The sequence below is a fragment of the Hyla sarda genome, chromosome 4 (assembly GCF_029499605.1).
Source record: "Hyla sarda isolate aHylSar1 chromosome 4, aHylSar1.hap1, whole genome shotgun sequence".
In the NCBI taxonomy this organism is placed as follows: domain Eukaryota; kingdom Metazoa; phylum Chordata; class Amphibia; order Anura; family Hylidae; genus Hyla; species Hyla sarda.
The window spans coordinates 134,570,718-134,591,603 of record NC_079192.1 but is presented as its reverse complement, the minus strand read 5'-3'; the positions used below and the strand labels follow the sequence as shown (position 1 = coordinate 134,591,603).

The following is a 20,886-nucleotide window of genomic DNA, read 5'->3' as shown; positions in this document are numbered from 1 at the left end:
ATCATTCAACTTCCACCATATTTCACTGTAGGTACTGTGTTCTTTTCTTTGTAGACCTCATTCCGTTTTCGGTAACAGTATAATGATGTGCTTTACCAAAAAGCTCTATCTTAGTCTCATCTGTCCACAAGACGTTTTCCCAGAAGGGTTTTGGCTTACTCAAGTTCATTTTGGCAAAATGTAGTCTTGCTTTTTTATGTCTGTGTGTCAGCAGTGGGGTCCTCCTGGGTCTCCTGCCATAGCATTTCATTTCACTTAAATGTCGATGAATAGTTCGCGCTGACACTGATGCTCCCTTAGTATGCAGGACAGCTTGAATATCTTTGGAACTTGTTAGGGGCTGCTTATCCACCATCCGGACTATCCTGCGTTGACACCTTTCATCAATTTTTCTCTTCCATCCACACCCAGGGAGATTAGCTACAGTGCCATGGGTTGCAAACTTCTTGATAATGTTGAGCACTGTGGACAAAAGCAAATCTAGATCTCTGGAAATGGACTTGTAACCTTGAGATTGTTGATATTTTTCCACAATTTTGGTTCTCAAGTCCTCAGACAGTTCTCTTCTCCTCTTTCTGGTGTCCATGCTTAGTGTGGCACACACAGACACACAATGCAAAGACTAAGTGTACTTCTCTCCTTTTTATCTGCTTTCAGGTGATTTTTATATTGCCCACACCTGTTACTTGCCCCAGGTGAGTTTAAAGAAGAATCACATGCTTGAAACCATCTTATTTATCCACAATTTTGAAAGGGTGCCAATAATTTTGTCCAGCCCATTTTTGGAGTTTGGTGTGACATTATGTCCAATTTGCTTTTTTTCCTCCCTTTTTTGGTTTAGTTCCAATACACACAAAGGGAATAAACGTGTATAGCAAAACATGTGTTACTGCAATCCTTTTCTGTGAGAAATACTTAATTTTCCTGAAAATTTCAGGGGTTCCAACATTTACAGCCATGACTGTATCGTATTTCTTATGAAGAAAAGAACACCTACTCTCATGTCAAAGTGTCCCTCCAACATTACTCTCCCATCTGATTTTTGAGACTTAGCTAGAGAGCAATGTAGCTTCACGTTAGGTGGTATTGCCAAGGCATCTATAGGACACCCAGCAGGTTTCATGCACTGATCCTATTATTAATAGGACTAGCACAGAATTTCTGGACATTGTAGATTTGCATCAGTAACCATATAGCCAGTGCAGAGTTACGTCTCTCTGTGTCTGATCTAAACATCAGGTGGGAGAGTCAAGTTGGGAGATTACTTTAAATTCTTATCTCTTGTTTTTAAAAGTATTTATTTAAGTAGTTTTGCATTTTAATATCAGATATGATAAACAATATGAACAAAATGAACAGCCTCTGTGCATCCAGAAACAGACGCCTCCATAATGACAGGGAGCAATACACATATAATCAGCCATCAGCAATAAGGAGGGCATCTCAGAGACCCATCTGAAGAGAGCCCCTATGACAAACATACCGTACATACACTCACTCATGCACACTTGAATATTATGAAGGTCCATGAACCCTCTGATCACAGATCACCATGAAGGAGATTTATCAAGCACCATAGTAAATATTTTTTTTTAGATTTTTGCTTATTCCAAAGCCCATTTCTGAAATCTGCTCACATAGTAATTTTTTTTTACTTTGCCATGGTCATGTATTTATCAAATGCGATAGTCGATATTTATGAAGAAAAAAAGTCTCATCTCCATTTAAGTCGCGTATATATTCCAGGACTGACCCGGCTTACGGAAAGTGCATTCGTCTGCAGAAAAGGACATTAACACCCAGTTTAACAACTGTTCTTGTTCTGCATCATGAAACAAAGCTACTACATTAATGCTAATATTAATTATAGAAAAAAATTTATAATATAACTACTCCCGTTTATACAAAGTATACTTAAAAATAACAAAACAAACCACCCTTGCAGCTAGTACACCCCAGTATAACCTCCTAAACCAATTTTTTACCACAATGTAGCTTAAAGGGGTACTCCGGTGCTTAGACATCTTATCCCCTATCCAAAGGATAGGGGATAAGATGCCTGATCGCGGGAGTCCCGTCGCTGGGGACCCCCGTGATCTTGCACGCGGCACCCCGTTTGTAATCAGTCCCCGGATCGTGTTCGCCCGGGTCTGATTACCGGCGACCACAGGGCGGGCGGCGTGTGATGTCACGCCCCCGCCCCCGTGTGATGTCACGCTCCGCCCCTCAATGCAAGCCTACGGGAGGGGGCGTGACAGCTATCACGCCCCGTCCCGTAGGCTTGCATTGAGGGGCAGAGCATGACGTCACACGGGGGCGGAGGCGTGACATCACACGCCGTCGGCCCTGTGGTCGCCGGTAATCAGACCCGGAGCGAACACGCTCCGGGGACTGATTACAAACAGGGTGCCGCGTGCAAGATCACGTGGGTCCCCAGCGGCAGGACTCCCGTGATCAGGCATCGGATAAGGGATAAGATGTCTAAGCACCGGAGTACCCCTATAAAGGGGTCTTCCAAGAGCCTACCAGGCATGGTAGTGGGAGTTTCATGATCTACACCTGCATGAGTGCTGCTGGCACTGGGGAGTTACAGTTTACTGAGGGAACCATGAATGCCAACATGTCCTGTAACATACTGAAGCAGAGCATCATCCCCTACCTTTAGAGACTGCAGCAGGGTAGTATTCAAACATAACAACAACCCTAAACACACCTTCAAGACAACCACTGTCTTGCTAAAGAAGGGTAAAGGTGATGCAATGGCCAAGCATGCCTTCAGACCTAAACCCTACTGAGCATCTCTGGGGCATCATCAAATGGAAGTTGGTGGAGTGCAACATTTACCGGCTCCTTGATGTTATCGTGGAGGAGGACTCCATTGGTAACCTGTGAAGCTCTGGTGAACTCCATGTCCAAGAGGCTTAATGCAGTGCTGGAAAGTAGTGGTAACCACACAAAAAATTCACACTCTGGGCCCAATTTGGACATTTCCACTCACTTTTGTTGCCAAGGTTTAGACATTGATGGCTGTGTTTTGAGTTATTTTGAGGGGACACAACATTAAACACTGTTATACAGACTGTGCACTCACTACTTTACATTGTAGCAGAGAGTCATGTCTTAAGTGCTGTCACATAAAAAGATAAAATATATATGTAATAATAAATGTGAGGGGTGTACTCACTTATGTGCAGCTGAGCTGTATAAGCATTCTTATGGGGGATATAGCTGTCAGCTTTCCAAAAAAATCATTTCTAATGCCCAAGGATTGTACAATGTAGACAAAAATATCATTCAAAATGTTCACTTCTTATTACAGGGAAGACTTAAGACCCTCCCAAAGTACTGGGGAAAATGAAGGAGCGAAGAAGAAAGATGAAAATGTGACATTCACTCCTTTCACTGTTATCTTGTTTGTTGTTATATGTTGCGTCATGTTACTTCTGCTTTACTTCTTCTATAAGTGGTTGGGTAAGTGTCATTTTGCTATATATATTTGTTCTTCTGTTCCTTGTGTTAGTTGAGTTGAGTTTGTGTTAGACTTGAGGTGATGACAAACTGAATAGCTAGTTTTAAAACATTTCTGCACTACTGCAACATCGTGATGATGACTGCACACCACTGCTTATTGGTATTCTTTAATGGAAAACTGTCAGCATCCGTTTCAATGTAAATCTGCTGGCCAGGAAATAAAAAAACATTTCTGCATTGGGAGCAGTGCAGACTGAACTGCTGTCCCGATATAACACTTTAATCCCACCATACACTGCATGCAAATGACCCAAGCCTGCTCTGTGTGATTGTCAGTCCCCTGCTTCTATTTCAGCGCTGCTTGGTCAGAGGTGTGTAAAAGCTGTGTACCAGATACACTACACAGGCTCCATTTCTTGAGGATAGACACTGCTCAAATGACTCAGGATGGGTCATTTACCAGTGGCAGGATTTAAAGCATTACTGTCATTAAATACAACTGTTGTCATGTTGATCAGACAAGTCAAAAGTTGTTGATCGCATCGGGTCTCACTCCTAAGACTTGCTGCAATGGAGAGTTATTAGCTGGGGAAGCGGGCGGCATTGTGCTCAGCTCCCCAGCTGGCCAAGAGAGTGTCCGTTTCTCTGCATAGAGTTCTAAGCAGAGAAATGGACAAATCTTCCATTAGACAGGGGAGTGGAGCACAGTGCCACCTGCCTTTTCGTCAAAAAGCTCACAATCACAGTGGGTCTTAGCAGTGACACCCGATGTGATCAACAACTTTTGACTTGTCTGATCGACATGTCAATAGTTGTTTTTAATGACAGTAACACTTTGTTTCATATACGGAGAACAGTTATTTATTCTGCATTACCATCGATATGACTTAAAAAATAATAATTTGCTACACCCTTTCATTATCTACCCCCATATCAAAACTGCTGGTGTCAGGTTCCCTTTTAAAGAAGAAATCTACTTACTTTGAAAGAACAGGTAGAACATATACCCTCTGTGCAGATGTAGAGGGGTCTTCACAGCAAACATTACATTTGTAGGCTCTTCTTCTTGCCATGACTATGCACCACTTTACACATATTGACTAGGTTTTCTGTTAAGGCTCATTTACACAGGGTACCTATGGACAGTTCGCACACGATTTTTGCCCCTTAAAGGCCCAGCGTTTATCGGTAGTACATCTCCTGAAAACAGGCAATGTGCTTCTGACAGTGATGGATGTAAATGTACCGTGACACTGATTTAAAGCACTACTGTCATTTAACTTTTTATGTCATACAGACTTAAAAGTTCAGATCAGTCGCGGTCCTAGTGCTAAGACACTGTCCTGTAATCAGAACGACAGCACCGAGCCGGGGAGTTAAGTGCCCTTCCACACGCTTCGCTCAGCTTTATCTATTGATCAATCTGGGTTTGAACCCCAGAATTATCTCAACTTTTGCCATATCTGTGTATCATGATTCTTTGTTGGTGGCCATATGAAGTGGCATTGTGTACATTTGTCACAGCAGTATATAGGGAACCAGTGTAGACTTTTCAAACTATTGTACAGTTTACTATTTTCCTAGAAGCCCTTTAAAGGGGTACTCCACCCCTAGACATCCTTTGGATAGGGGATAAGATGTCTGATTGCGGGGGTCCCGCCGCTGGGGACCCCCGCAACATAGCACGCAGCACCCACCTGTTACTGACGGCTGTCACGCCCTCTCCCATAGACTTGCATTGAGTGGGCGGGGTGTGATGTCACACGGGGCGGAGTCGTGACGCCACGATCTTCCGTCCCCGTGGTCGGGAGCCAGACCCTCCAGTGCTTCCGGAGCAGTAACAGGTGGTTGCTGTGTGCTATATTGCGGGGGTCCCCAGCGGTGGGACCCCGGCGATCAGATATCTTATCCCCTATCCTTTGGATAGGGGATAAGATGTCTAGGGGTGGAGTACCCCTTTAAATAGCCCATGTTAAAAAAATACAACCTGAAAGACTTACAGTTGTAATTTATGCAGGTGCAGATTTTTGTCTGAAGTACTCCTTTATGTTTTACACCATGCCACTTAACTTATTTAACTTATTTTTTTTGTTTCCAGTGTATGTTATCATTTGTGTGTTTTGCTTGGCATCTGCCTTGAGTATGTTCAACTGTCTCTCTGCATTGATCCAGTACATCCCATATGGAAGATGCAGGTGTGTCTTGAAAGTCCTTTCTTCCTCCTTTCCTTTCTTCCTCCTTTCCTTTCACTTTTTCTTTTTTTCTAATTTAATTTCGACTTTATTTAAAACATACTAATTTATCTCTGTTTTTAACCTTTCCCAGAGTTTCGTGTTTTGGAAAAAGTGGAGAAGTGCGGCTGGTGTTCCTGGCTGCCTTTTGTGTAGCTTTGTCTGTGACTTGGGCAGTATTTCGGAATGAGGACAGGTACTGTCTGTGATGATACAAACAATGTTTATAAATGCATGTGATACATTTCTTAGCAACCTATTAATAGTCTGTATGTGCTGCTTGTTCAGCTGTCAGTGGAGATAAATGTGTAAGTGGACGTGTGTCTGAAGTGGGCACACAGTGTGCATAGTTGCAAAGTGCTCCTGTTTTGATATGCTTCTTATGTTTATTACTGTTAAAATAAAGTAATCTGTTTTAAGCACCCTTTTTTATTTATCTAGGTGGATTTGGATACTTCAAGATATTCTCGGGATTGCATTCTGCCTTAACTTTATTAAAACTTTAAGAATGCCAAATTTTAAGGTAAGAAAGTACCCAAATGTATTTAACACCTTCCCGCCCCAGGACGTATGCTTACGTTCAGGTTGCTAGCTTGTTGGCGCAACTGGACATATGCATACGTCCTAGCAATCTCCTGCTCTGCGCTGCAGGAGATCGCCGCGGGACCTGACTGTCAATCAGTCCTGCCGCAGCTGCCGGGGCAGCGATCGCACTGGTCCAGGCAGCATTAACCCCATAGATGCCGTGATCAATCCTGATCACTGCATCTATGGTGTTGACAGGGGGAGAGTGCTCCCCCTGTTCACAAACAGCGGCGGCGCCGCAATACGATCGTTGGTCGCCGTTGGTTTCTATGGCAGCAGGAGGTCAGATGCTACGGAAGCCTGTGAGATCCAGCCAGTGGATCGCACAGGCTGTAGTGCATGCAGCTCATCAGGTCATACTGTGCTGCAGTACATAGTATAATCTGTAAAAAGTGAAAGAAAAATAATAAAAGGTTCTTCAATAAAAGTATAAAGTGTAAAAAATAATTAAATACATGCCCCTTTCCCAATAAAAGCCCTGTATTCTCATAAAAAAAAACCACAAATCATATACATACTAGGTATAGCCACGTCCGTAAAGACGTGTACTATAAAGCTATAATGTAAATTATCCTGCACGTTGAAAGGCGTAAAAAAAAACAACAAAAAAAGCGCAAAATTCGCACATTTTGGTTCAAATGGTAGAATAGGAATAAAAAAGATCAAAAGGTAGCATATATCACGAAAATGAAACCAATAAAAAGTACCACTTGGCCCGCAAAAAATAAGCCCTCACTCAATGGTGTCGGGCGAAAAATAAAAAAGTTACGGTTGTCGGAAAATAACACAAAAAAGGGGAAAAAAATAATTTTGCTGAGAAAAGGAAAAATAACATAAAAAAAAAAATATGAAATAGGTATTGCCATAATCGTACTGACCCAAAAAATTGCAATCGCAATATTTTGGAGTTTTTAACAAAAAAAATGCAGCATGCGTCTACAATAATGCATCACTTTTATAAAGTACCGTACAATATGTCACGATAAAACTATCTCAGAATCGCTCTGCTCAGAAAAAGCGTTCTAAAGTTATTACCATTTATAGAGACACATGTCAAATAAAATAAAAAATAAAAAAGCCTGGTCATTAACCCCTTAAGGGGCCTTAAGGACTTTTTATTTTTACGTTTTCGTTTTTTCCTCCTTGCCTTCAAAAAAATCATAGCTCTTTTATATTTTCATCCACAGACTAGTATGAGGGCTTGTTTTTTGCGTGACCAGTTGTCCGTTGTAATGCCATCACTAACTTTACCATAAAATGTATGCCGCAACCAAAAAAAACTATTTGTGAGGGGAAATTAAAAAGAAAAATGCAGTTTTGCTAATTTTGGAAGATTTCATTTTCACGCCGTACAATTTATGGTAAAAATGACATGTGTTCTTACTTCTTTGGGTCAGTATGATTAAAATGATACCCATGATAACATACTTTTCTATTACTGTTGCGCTTAAAAAAAATCTCGAACTTTTTAACCAAATTAATACGTTTAAAATACCCCTATTTTGAAGACCTATAACTTTTTCATTTTTCCGTATAAGCGGCGGTATGAGGGCTAATTTTTTGCACCATGATCTGTACTTTTATTGATACCATATATGCTTATATAAAACTTAAATAAATCTATTTTTTATTAAAAATTTTAATAAAATGAAAAAAAGCAGCTATGTTGGACTTTTTTTTTTTTTTTTTTTTTTTTTACGTTCACGCTGTTCACCGTACGGTATCAATAACATTTTATTTTAATAGGTCAGATATTTACATACTCAGCGATACCAAATATGTATATAAAATATTTTTTAACACTTTTTGGGGGTGAAATAGGGAAAATGGGACAATTTATATTTTTATTAGGGGAGGGGGTTTTTCAAATTTTTTTACTTTTACTTTTATTTTTACACTTTGATAGTCCCCATAGGGGACTATTTATAGCAACACTCGATTGCTAATACTGTTTTGTATAGGACATAGCACTGATCAGTGTTATCGGTCATCTTCTGCTCTGGTCTGCAGGAAGGCAGATCAGAGCAGAAGACGCTGAGAAGGCAGCGGAGCCAGGTGAGGGGACCTCCGTCTGCCGTGCTGGATGATTGGATCGCCACGGCAGCGATGCGGGCGATCCGATCATCCATTTTAGTGACCGCGATGCTGCAGATGCCGTGATCTGTATTGATCATGGCATCTGAGGGGTTAATGGCGGATGTCCGCCATTACGGGCGGGTCCCTGGCTGCAATCAGCAGTCGGGACCTGCCGCGCATGATCCGGACATCGCTCCGATGCTCGCGGTTATGCTTAGGACGTAAATGTATGTCCTGGTTTGTTAGGTACCAGCTCACCAGGACGTACATTTACGTCCTGCGTCGTTAAGGTAAAAACTGGGTCCGTCCTTAAGGGGTTAAATCTTTCCGCAGCAGATATTCATTTTCATTTATCAAAATGTTGATATTACATGTTCAGCTTTTTGCTAAAAGTAAATCAAATTATCATATCCACAAAACTGCAATGTGTATATGGTGTCTAAACAATGTCCAGGCTAGTTATAGGCCATAATAGCTAAATAGACAGATTATATGTATAAAATGTCAGAATGCTGGTAGTAGTGCACTGAACAGGCTGGCACTGTGCTGAGGTATGATTTACACAATGTAGCCCTATTGATATTGTGGAGGGGAGAAGGGGCTACTGATGTACTGACTTTGCAAGGTGCTATGTGCGAAGAGATGAAAGAAACAGCTGCAGCACAGCATGGAAGGCTTTTCACTAAGCACTAGACCTGCTGAAAACAAGGCTGCAGATTAAAGGGGGGTTAGAAATCGAGAGGTGGGACTGTGTACATACAGCAGCAGCACAGCATGGAAGGGATTACACTAAGCACTGAAACTTCTACTTCTACATTGATTCACCTTGCATGGACAGTGCAGATCAGTGCACAGCTTGTAGGTACACAGTCTCTCTCCTTTGTCCCTCTCTTCTGCACATAGCAGTGGCTAAACCCCACTGCCACTTCCTGCAATTGTTTTTGCTGTCTCTGTTACTTGAGACAGAGTTCCTCCAACAACAGGCAGTGGATGACACTCTGCAAGGAAGGAAGACAACTAGTGGCCAAGGCTCTAGAGTTGTTTTTTGGGGGTAAGTTGCAACTCGCTTTTTACCGTGCAGCTTTTTTGAGGCAGTAAATCCTGCTTCTTTTTACCAAAACAATAGATGACTGACCTGCTTTTGGGGGGGTTGAGCGCCATTTGCTAAAATCTTGCCAATCCTGGATATATATATGTATATTAAGTTGATCGATTTGTTGTGTCCACTAAAGTTGCATTATCTTTTTACAGGCTTGTATTATTCTCCTAGGCCTCTTGCTTCTCTATGATGTGTTTTTTGTCTTTATAACTCCATTCATTACAAAGGTATGTTAAAAACAAAAATATCTGCTACATAAAGTGGTGGGATTTAAATAGACTTGTTTAGTAACAGTTAATATTGGATTCACTTTATCCACTTTGTTTCTCAATTGGCATAATATGCAAAAAAAAATAATGCACATGTTTAATACATCTGTGACAATTTACAAATACAAAGTGTTTGCACATCGTGTGCACATAGATATTTTTACAGAGCCTCTCTAATCTTTTATGTTAAAGGGGTAGTCCAGTAAAAAACAATATTTTTCATATCAATTGGCTCCAGAAAGTTAAAAAGATTAATAAATTACTTATATAAAAAAATCTTAAACCTAACAGTACTCATCAGCTGCTGAAGTTGAGTTGTTCTTTTCTGTCTGACTGACAACAGAGCTCTCTGCTGACACCTCTGTCTGTCTCAGGAACTGTCCAGAGCAGGAGAAAAATCCCCATAGCAAACCTATTCTGTTCTGGACATTTCCTGAGACAGACAGGTGTCAGCAGAGAGCACTGTGGTCAGACAGAAAAGAATGATTCAACTTCAGCAGCTGATAAGTACTGGTAGGATTTAGATATTTTTATAGAAGTAATTTGCAAATCTGTTTAACTTTCCTGATCCAATTGATATGAAAAAATGTTTTTCACTGGAATACTCATGTAAAGCTTAAACATTGAGAAATGTCCTGACAGCCATGTCCCTGTATTTTGGAGGCTTTGCAAACACTATTGGTTTGGTTTCCTTTATAAATGGAAGACACAATGCTCTGCTGGATCTGATATACTGTGGATCCCAGGAGCCACTGACAAACCCCATTGGCTTCTAAGGGTACCCGTTTTGTTCTGCAGTGTTGTCTGGAAGAATAGCACTTCATTCTGTGCTGTTTCTCTTTACTTTGTTGTAATCTCCAATGGAAGCTACTGACAGAGCCTCTAACAGAATTATGAACACAGATCAAACTTACATTGAAATGAATGTGACTTTAAAATTAGATACTGAGAGGGACTTCAAAGCTACAAAACAGGAAAACTGATGCCTCTACACAGAATTATGACAGTAAAAATGTTGGAAACATAAAGATTTTCTATGAGAATTAAACGTGAATGCCATGTATTACAAGGAATGGTATTTAGTTGTGTATGTCTGTATACAGTGGACTGATACATTTTTTTCTCTTTTAATAAATATTATCAGAATGGTCAGAGCATCATGATCGAAGTGGCAGCCGGACCATCAGGAAGCACAGAAAAGGTATTTATTTGCTAAATTATATACAAGCTTCAGGTGTATAGTAGTTTCTTTTGGGGTCCATTAATGAGTATTTGGTGGTGGGATTAAGCTAGGTTCACACTGCGTTTATGCTGTACGCCACAGATATCTGTCAGCATCCCACCAATTATAGGATGCTGCATACTGTGGCGTACTGCAGGCGGCGACATTTGTTTCAATGGCCAACTTTCCACTTGTAGAAGCTCATTTAACAGGACTTAGTAGCTTGGCCGCTATGTTTTTGAGTCCTGTTAAATTAGCTTTTACTACTAGAAAGGGGCCCTAATGTAGTCATTAGGTGACTACATTTGGACTATTGAAATGAATGGGGCCCTCTGCAGTATGCCACAGTAATCATCTGCGTCCTGTTTATGGTGGGATGCTGAAGGATACCTGTGACATACAGCAGAAATGCAATGTAAGCCTAGTCATACTCTGCTTTTAAGCAACACTTATTGTAATATAATGGGTAGAAAAATGCTCTCTTGTACTTATAGGGCTCACCTGGCAGGATGCCTACAAACATCTAGAAATCAAAATGTCTGCGCTTTCCTTTCCTTTGGGTAACCGTATTAGACTACAGTGTAGCTCAATTTTCATCAGTGTCACCGCACTAATCTGCTGTTACAGACAGGTAGTGCGGGAGACACTGATGACAACCATACTAAATTGTCCACGGTTCGTGCTCCTGTTTTCCCGGTATCTTCATCTGTTCCCTCAGATCGGCCGTCAGGGGGCACAGGCCAGGCTTTGTGACGTCACCACTGCTGTTTTCCAGCTGGTCCCTGCTGCAAGCAGGCCTAGGGAAACAGCAGCGGTAACGTCACAAAGCCCGTCTGTGCCCTAAGCCTGCCGGCCTAACGGAGGGAGCAGATAAAGATACTAGAGACACAGAGGAGACAACGGAAGCATGGATCACAGACATGTAAGTATGGTTGTCATCAGTGTCATCCACGCTATCTGCCTGTAACAGCAGCTTAGTGCGGTGACACTGATGACCATTCTCCTTTGAAGGAATGCTAGATATAGAAAATGCACAAAATACAAATCCCAGCACTTCATTCCATATTCTCCTCCTTTTCTTTCCCCTATAGTAGGATACAGATAATCTAGCCGTACCCCATTGACTTTAGTGGAGATAATGTATTTTCTCTCATAGAATTTCTATGCATTTGTAAATCAGAGGCACATTGCTCCCCTATGCGTTTGTTAGCTGACTTTCTAAGAAGCTGATAAAAACAATACCGACCCTGACTGCATACAAGAGGTTATGCTAAAATGCTAGGTCTATAGAAGTAAACAGAGAAAAATCTTTTTTTTATATATCAACTGGCTCCGGAAAGTTAAACAGATTTGTAAATTACTTCTATTAAAAAATCTTAATCCTTCCAATAGTTATTAGCTTCTGAAGTTTTCTGTCTAACTGCTCAATGATGATGTCACGTCACGGGAGCTGTGCATGATGGGAGAATATCCCCATAGGAGCTGGACTGCTCCCGGGACATGAGTCATCAGAAAACAGCAACTCAACTTCAGAAGCTAATAACTATTGGAAGGATTAAGATTTTTTAATAGAAGTAATTTACAAATCTGTTTAACTTTCCGGAGCCAGTTGATATATAAAAAAAAGTTTTTGCCTGGAATACCCCTTTAATTTCTGATTTTATCGATGTGCATGCGGAGGGAAATAGACACCACTCGAATGTAAACCACCATGTGAGTTATCTTCCTACACCAGCACACACTGCCAAATCTTAGGCATTTGCTGCTCTGAGCAGAAGAACAGAGAACACTGCCAGGAATAACTTTAGCAAGGCATCACTTAACATTGATTTTGGGCATGTAACCATATGATTAACCCTTTGATTGCAAGCTGGAATTTCAAATTTTTTATTTTATTTCCTATACAGTTTATAATATTTTGTTGCTACACATAAGACCTTAAGGCGTGATATGTAAAGTGGTCAGTCCTGTTATTGTTTTTATACCATAAAGCTTTAGACTTAAGAAATACAAGTACACAAAGTATAACAAAGTCTGGCCTATGTTTGGCTGATCCATTTGGATATTAAATGTCTTTGACTTGGATTTGATCCTAGAATGGTGAGAACTATTTGGAGGTTCCTGCAGACTCTCAAGCCACCTTCGAGAAAGTAAGGATTGTCTTTCGGATAAGTTCATTGGATTCTTTTCTTACACTCTAAGATCTTCTAGTGTATTCACTTAATGAGATCTGTGCTCCTTATCATGTCTGTCTCATGTTTTATTTCATGGCATTTTCATGTTTTGTGTCTCTTGGTTACCATTGCATCAATGAAAGGAGATGATTAATTTTTTTAAATGGATTTATAAAAAATGGGGATCTTTAGAATACACTTTCCCATCAGGATTTATAGAATCTTAACAGTCCACAGATTGATCATTATTATATATTTTTACAGCCTCCTTAGTACACATGATGGGAGGTTAAAGGGGTACTCCACTGGAAAACATTTTATAAATCAACTGGTGCTAGATAGTTAAACAGATTTGTAAATTACTTCTATTAAAAAATCTTAATCCTTCAAGTACTTATTAGCTGCTGTTATGATCCACAGGAAGTTCTTTTCTTTTTGAATTTCCTTTCTGCCTGACCACAGTGCTCTCTGCTGACAGATTTTAGGAACTGTCCAGAGTAGGAGCAAATTCCCGTAGAAAACCTGTCCTGCTCTGGACAGTTCCTTAAATGGACAGAGGTGTCAGCAGAGAACACTGTGGTCAGGCAGAAAGGAAATTCCAAAAGAAAAGAACTTCCTGTGGATCATAACAGCAGCTAATAAGTACTGGAAGGATTAAGAATTTTAATAGAAGTAATTAAAAAATCTGTTTAACTTTCTAGCACCAGTTGATTTAGAAAAAATGTTTTCAGGGGAGTACCCCTTTAAAATACATATTGCAACATAAAATTAAGTTCAATAGACATTAAAAAAAAGTATATGACAGACTGTTCAAAGGGAGAGAGAACCCTGCTTACAGTCTACAAGGTAAGGTTAGGGAGACGGTAGGGGAGTGAAGCGGCCATTCAGGTGCTGTACAGTTGCAGAAGGGTTATTTTAGATTGCAGGCTCTTCTGAAGAGATGGGGTTTCAGGTTGCTTTTGAAGGTTTTGGATGGTTGATGGAATTCAGGTTTGTCAGGGTAGTTTGCTCCAAATCATTGAGCAATATTGGGAGAAATTTTCAGTAGTCCAGGAGACATGATGAGGGCATGTTCTAGTTTTGTTGATTTCAATTTGACTAGAGCAGATTCAAGAGAGGTTCTTGAAGTGTTAAGGGTCTGGACGGGAAGTATGAAGAACAGAGCAGAATCCAAACTTACCCCAAGGTAGCGGACTTGCTGGAGTGGGAGAGAGGGGAACCACTGACTGTAATTGACAGGGTGGGAGGGGGTGAATGAACATGGTGGAAAGATTAAAAATATTTCCTCCATGTTCAGTTCTAGAAAGCTGGGGGAGAAGAAGAAAGGCATAGCCAATATTCTGGGATCTGAGATGACATCTAGACCAGAGAGGTAGATTTGAGTGTCATCAGCCGTGACATTTTCTGATCTGTCACAAGCCAAGAGTATAGATGGAGAAGAGTTTAAGGCCCCAGGACAGAGCCTTGGGGGGCTCAAATAGTGAGGGGATGAGGAGGTGATGTGTAAGGGGGAGACTGAATGTGAGGTATAAGGAGATCCAGTAGAGGGTCAAGTCTGTGACTCCAAGGGATGAGAGTTTTGCCCCAGAAGTACTTGCAATTTAGGCCCTTTTATGTGGGGCAATTATTGGGATAATGGGGAGTATGGGAAAAGAACCGTACAGAGATATGTTACGTTACTATAAAACGGCAGATTTCGCCATCATTACATAAATGCTTGAGATTTATACTAATTTAACAAATTTTTCTGTGTAGGAAAACCCCTTTAAAAGTCGCACTATTTGCCATGTGGCTTTGAGCAGTGACTGCTACATCTTTCTGTACTATTTCAGTGTTGAATTTGTAGAGCTCCCATTAGTTCAGGGTTCTGCCGGCTTTAATTTCTCATGCCTCTCGGGGTGACTACATTTAGCTACATGTACATAAGTGATCACAAACAGTTCCCGCTGCAGTTTTAGTCTAAAGCCACTTTATACTACCGTATCTCATGTTATTTTACTGTCACTTAGTCAACAGGACACACAAGAACAGAGCACTGGGACCCCCTAAAAACTATTGGATGAGCTAGATCAGTGTTTCCCTACCAGGGTGCCTCCGAGTGTTGCAAAACTATAACTCCCAGCATGCCTGGACGGCCAAAGGCTGTCCGGGCATGCTGGGAATTGTAGTTTTGCAACATCTGGAGGCACCCTGGTTGGGAAACACTGAGCTAGATGAACAGGTTTATACTCATGGTTTTAAACTTCAATAAGCTAATAATAGTATAGTCATCTAGAAAGGCAACTGCAACAAATCTGTCATTATGTTCTGTTTATATAATGTATTACTTGCAGTATTGGAGACCCTGCTGAGATGTATCACCACTATGCCATGCATAGTCATAGGCCAGACACCATTATTATAACGCAATCTGTAAAAAGGAAAGAGTAGCTAGTTATTCTAGCATTGCCGAGAATCTCAAATGAAACCCAATTGTACTTATTTATGGACTTTAAAAATAAGTGACATGCACATTCTGTCTCTGTAGCATCATTTTGTTATCATGCAGCATGTTGTGACGTACAGTCATTTTTTCAATTCATGCTATATTTATCACAGTATTTTCATGTGTTGATAAATGGGCACTGTGATTTGCAAAAACGTTATTTCTCGGTCGCCTTATTGGGGAACGCATAGACCATGGGTATTATGCTGCTGTCCACTAGGAGGCTGACACTAGGCAAAAAAAGAAGTCTGCTCCTCCCAGCAGGATATACCCACCCACAGGCACAGAGCTTATCAATTTTTGCTTAGTGTCAGCAGGAGGCAGACACAGGTCTGTAGCTCTCCAGACCTGGTCTTATTTCTTTAGTTTTTTTGCTAGTTTCAGCTAAAGTTTAGTTTTTCTTTCCTTTATTGTTTTCTCTAGCATGGGGTGACTGGAGCATGGCGCTGCCTGATCCCCCACCTGCTAGCTTGGGGCACGGTGCATTGCTGGATGGGCCGTTAACCCCTCCTCACCAGCAACCAGCGCCTGGTGGTGTACCTATGGTTCGGGTCCCCCATTTGCCCCTGTTTGCCAGCTGGCTTAGGGCAGGTGGCCCTAGTTGTTCGAAGACTTCATAAGATGAGTATGCTCCCTGCGGGTGAGTATGTCTGTGTCGTTCCCCCCCCCAGACCTCTTCTCCTGGGACAGAGTTCCCTCTTTCCCTGAACATGGGGACTTTGTAATACAGGGGCCGCTTCTACCTGGCCCATTAGGGGTTAATGGCTTCTGGCCCATTAGGGGTTAATGGATTTCTGCTACAGGGGTCAGACTCTCACCTTCTCCTGCGCTGTACGGCAGTCTTTTTCCTCCAGGCCACGAGCGGTAGGGCAGGAGGAAGTCCCGGCCATTGTGGCTTCTATCCCGGCAGCGCTTCGGTCTGCACGCAAAGGTTGTTTTTTTTCTCGGCCCATGCTGCCGACTGCCCTCCTATTGAGCCGAACTTAGCTCTGCCGCCTTTTTGTAGGCGTGCCGGTGCCCCGATTGTGCAGCCGAGACCCCGTGCGGTCCCCGGCCTGGTCACTGTGACGGCTGCCAGGAAGGCACTCCTTACTTTTAACCCTGGCTTCTCCTTACTGTAGGCCTTCTTCGGCAGCACCCGGGGGCTTGTTTTCACCAGTGCGCCCTTTCTGCATTTTAATTATTATTATTTTTTTTAAAGAGCTTCTCATGGGCAATCTGCGCCCTCAAATGGCTGAATGTTGTTCAGCACTGTTTGCTTCCCTTTGTTAGGCCACACATGGTTATTACAGTTGCATCATTTTTTTCCATGCCCCTTCCCCTGCTCCTATCGTGCTCCTATCGTTTTTATGGTTTGGAGCGTCTCCCTCGGACCCTCTGTTCAGTTCTGTGGCCTGGGGCGCCTCACATCCCCCCCCTGCCTTGAGGGTATTCTGATCGCTTTCCGGCCTTTCAGCTAAGATCAGGTGTAGTATCTGTTCTTATCAGTTTAATGTCTCATACGTTCCCCTGTCTGGGGACCATATGTTGAATGGATTTTTGAGAATGGGGGCCGATTCAAAGCTTGCTTCCCTAACCCTATGCATTGACCCAATATGGCAGTATCTTCGGGTACAGTGCATCTCCCACAACTCTTTACTATCTGTCAAAATATTAGGTCCATGGTCCACATGTTTGCAGCACTTAACCTTTGCACTGTACCATTTTGCCCACATAAGTGCAGTCTGCAACCATGTGCTTCCTAGCCTCTGTATTCTGAGCGATGGTTTCGGGCCCTGGCCCGTTTTCCATAGTGACCTGATTGTCATTTTACTGGGGTATGGTATTATGACAGTGGTCCAGACTTAGGGATAGTCATAGACTTGGCTCGCCATGCTACCCTTATCATTCCTTGGGGAATTCCAAAAAACCTGGCAGCACCCTGTCGTTTTCCTTCTCCACCGCTCACTAGTGCCTAGTCTGCTGTGCCTGAAGTTCCGTTCTCCTCTACCTGTGATTGAACGGGGTGCCATGGCGTGGTCAACAGAGTCTCTGCAGCTTCCATAGCTAGTCCAGTGTAAAATGGTGAGCGTGTCATTAGCTACAGTTCCGGCACTCCACTAGATGGGTGTTATCCTTCCGTCGCCCTCAATTTTCCTCGCCCTTCCAGGTGATACTGTGTGCTCTTTGAGTTTTCTCTTACACCTGGTCGCTTGGCAGCATGGCCTGGGACTGTGGTTTGGTGTCTGGGCCTCTCGGTCCAAGTGGTCGGCAATGTGCCCCATGCTCTAGTCGTCCTCTGGGCCGGATTGCTCTACGTTTGGGCCTGGACGTGGATCTTGTTTCTCTCTCTCTCTCTTCTCCTTTTACGGCGGCTTGTAGTTCCACCTTCTGAGTTCTTGCCCTTTGCTGGGCATGTTCAGCTGCCGCCTTCTTATCATTCTCTCTACTCAGCCTCGGTCCTGTGGTTGCGGCTGGCCTCCTGGCGGCCTGTCTGGCACGCTTATCTTCTGTCAGCTGGAGGTTCTTTGCCATGTTCGTTTGCTTCGTGGAACCCCTGAATTAGAGTTCTCTTTTCGCTTTCTCTTCCACGTTTGGGCCCGGCCTTGGTGGTCCTGCGCCTTATGTCTTTTCTGGTAGTGTTCGCTCTCCGGCCAGGGGGTTGTCTGACCGGCAGGCCTCTGAGGTGACTGTTTCTGGACGCATTTGGTTAGAGGTTGGACCTCCGTTTTTGCATGGTTCCTTCCCTTTCGGGTCCTAGCTCTCCCCTCATGTTTTGCAGGGGCTTCCAGATGGCTGGTTTCCGGCTCCCTCTGGGCCTCTTCCACGTTCCTGTGCGTATGGGAATAGTTCTGTCTCTGGACTGCTCTTTCCTTCTTTGGCGGTTGTTTTTCCCACCCCAGGGATAGCTTTGGGATGTTCCATGGTCTCTGTGTTCCCCAATAAGGCGACCAAGAAAAGGAGATTTTTTTTTTGTACTCGCTGTAAAATCTCTTTCTCGTAGCCTTCTTTGGGGAACACAGCACCCACCCATTTCTGGTTCCTGGTCAGGTTGTTAGTTGCCTGTTGTTACTTTCTGGTGTCCTTTGGACATGTCTCCTTTGTTGTTTGGCTTCTCCTACTGGTTTTTGACTGTGGATGGGTATGTCCTGCTGGGAGGAGCCGACTTCTTTTTTTTTTTTTGCTTAGTGTGATCCTCCTAGTGGACAGCAGCATGATACCTATGGTCTCTGTGTTCCCCAACAAAGCGATTTTACGGTGAGTACAAAAAAATCTCCTTTTAATATATTGATAATAAAGTGTATATATACATTGGTTAAAAAAAAAGTGCCTATTTTTGGTTGAAAAAAAATGTATCTTATGTCTGCAGCTATTGCCTGTGTGTCTCCGCTGTGACAAAATACAGGATGTGAGGATGGACAATCAGGGCTCTGTGCAGTGAGGCTCTGGGACATGCCCCCTGGCTCACACAGCAGGATGGTTGACAAACCAGGAGCCTGCACAGAGCCCTGCTTGTCCCATCCACACTTTCTGTGTTTTGTCCCAGCTGAGACAAATGTATGTAGATTATAAATATACATGTAATGTTATTCATTAAATTTGTATAAAATGATTATTTTTTATTTTTTTGCAAATGACAGTGGCCATTAAAATAAATTAAAAACAAAAAGCCAGAAAATACATATTCCAGGACTTTGTCGAAGCCAGCTTCTTCACCTCCTACCAGCTGAGACTGGAAGTGCTGGTAGCATATGTTAGTATGCACCCCCATCTATTCTGCTTTATGTCAGCTACCACATTGGATCTACATAAGGACAGAGATCCTGTTTTGGCACCTGCCAGTTCCCCAGAATACAGTATATTTAAAGAAACTAAAAGAAATGATTCATGTTAATAATTAGGAAGAATTACATCACTGTTAATAAGAATTCTGCTAATACTATGGCTGCTGGATATTATAGTAACCTATCAGCAGTGGACCCCCGCCTTTAAATTTCCAGGAAGTAAAAAAATGAAATAAGTTATCTGGTTGCCTTGATAACACCGACACTTGTAACATTTTTTAGGTATGAGGCTCATGGTATTTCATGACAACATTTATATAAAAATCCATTTATACATAGCCTTTTAAAGGGAATTTGTCAGCTCTCTTTGTTGCTAATAGCTGTTAAATGGGCTCTGCCATTTGCAAAAACGTTTTATATTATGTAAATAATAACATTATACTGTATATTTGTAATATAAATTGGTGCAAATGTGTATATTTTCGGTGTAAGAATGCTGTCTTTTAACTGCAGTTAATACCTGTGTGTCTCTTTTGTGCAGAGAAAAGATACATGTAGTCTTTGCGGACATGCAGGGCTCTGCAGCAAGGCTTAGGCATTGTATAATTGTATACATTATAAAAAAGGTTTTGCAAATGACAGGTGCACTTTAACCCCTTAAGGACCAAGGACGTACCGGTACGTCCTTGGTCCTGCTCTCCTGATATAACGCAGGGTTACACAGTAACCCCGCGTCATATCACGGCGGGCCCGGCGTCATAGTGAAGCCGGGACCCGCCTCTAATAGCGCGCAGCGCCGATCGCGGTGCCGTGCGCTATTAACCCTTTAGCCGCGCGCTCAGAGCTGAGCCGCGCGGCTAAAAGCGAAAGTTGCCGGCTAGCTCAGTCGGGCTGTTCGGGATAGCCGCAGCGAAATCGCGGCATCCCGAACAGCTTACAGGACAGCCGGAGGGCCCCTATCTGCCTCCATGCTGTCCGATCGCCGAATGACTGCTCAGTGCCTGAGATCCAGGCATGAGCAGTCATGCGGCAGAATCGTTGATCACTGGTTTCTTATGAGAAACCAGTGATCAATGATAAAGATCAGTGTGTTCAGTGTTATAAGTCCCTATGGGAGCTATAACACTGCTAAAAAAAGTGGGAAAAAAAGTGAATAAAGATCATTTAACCCCTCCCCTATTAAAAGTTTGAATCACCCCCCTTTTCCAATAAATAAAAAAAACACAGTGTAAATAAAAATAAACATATATGGTATCACCGCGTGCGGAAATGTCCGAATTATAAAAATATATCATTAATTAAACCGCTCGGTCAATGGCGTGCGCGCAAAAAAAATTCCAAAGTCCAAAATAGTGCATTTTTGGTCACTTTTTATATCATTTAAAAATGAATAAAAGCAATCAATAAGTCCTATCAATGCAAAAATGGTACCGTTAAAAACTTCAGATCACGGCGCAAAAAATGAGCCCTCATACCGCCCCATACACGGAAAAATAAAAAAGTTATAGGG

The 20,886-nt window shown here is 42.3% G+C and overlaps 1 protein-coding gene and 1 non-coding gene across 3 annotated transcripts in view; both read left to right on the top strand.

The window, feature by feature from the left end:
- The window catches only part of SPPL2A (signal peptide peptidase like 2A), a 68,715-nt gene that overhangs the window by 38,772 nt on the left and 9,057 nt on the right, over nucleotides 1-20,886 (top strand). The window contains exons 6-12 of one of the 2 annotated variants that reach the window (XM_056572203.1): nucleotides 3,320-3,471; nucleotides 5,570-5,666; nucleotides 5,797-5,898; nucleotides 6,144-6,225; nucleotides 9,615-9,689; nucleotides 10,876-10,932; nucleotides 13,050-13,103. In XM_056572203.1, coding sequence (XP_056428178.1) covers nucleotides 3,320-3,471; nucleotides 5,570-5,666; nucleotides 5,797-5,898; nucleotides 6,144-6,225; nucleotides 9,615-9,689; nucleotides 10,876-10,932; nucleotides 13,050-13,103 — 619 coding nt within the window. The remainder of the gene's footprint in view (nucleotides 1-3,319; nucleotides 3,472-5,569; nucleotides 5,667-5,796; nucleotides 5,899-6,143; nucleotides 6,226-9,614; nucleotides 9,690-10,875; nucleotides 10,933-13,049; nucleotides 13,104-20,886) is intronic. The other variant, XM_056572204.1, reaches the window with a different exon arrangement.
- LOC130267919 (U2 spliceosomal RNA) lies at nucleotides 17,049-17,239 on the top strand. The gene has a single exon (XR_008843336.1). It is a non-coding gene; the product is annotated as a U2 spliceosomal RNA (small nuclear RNA).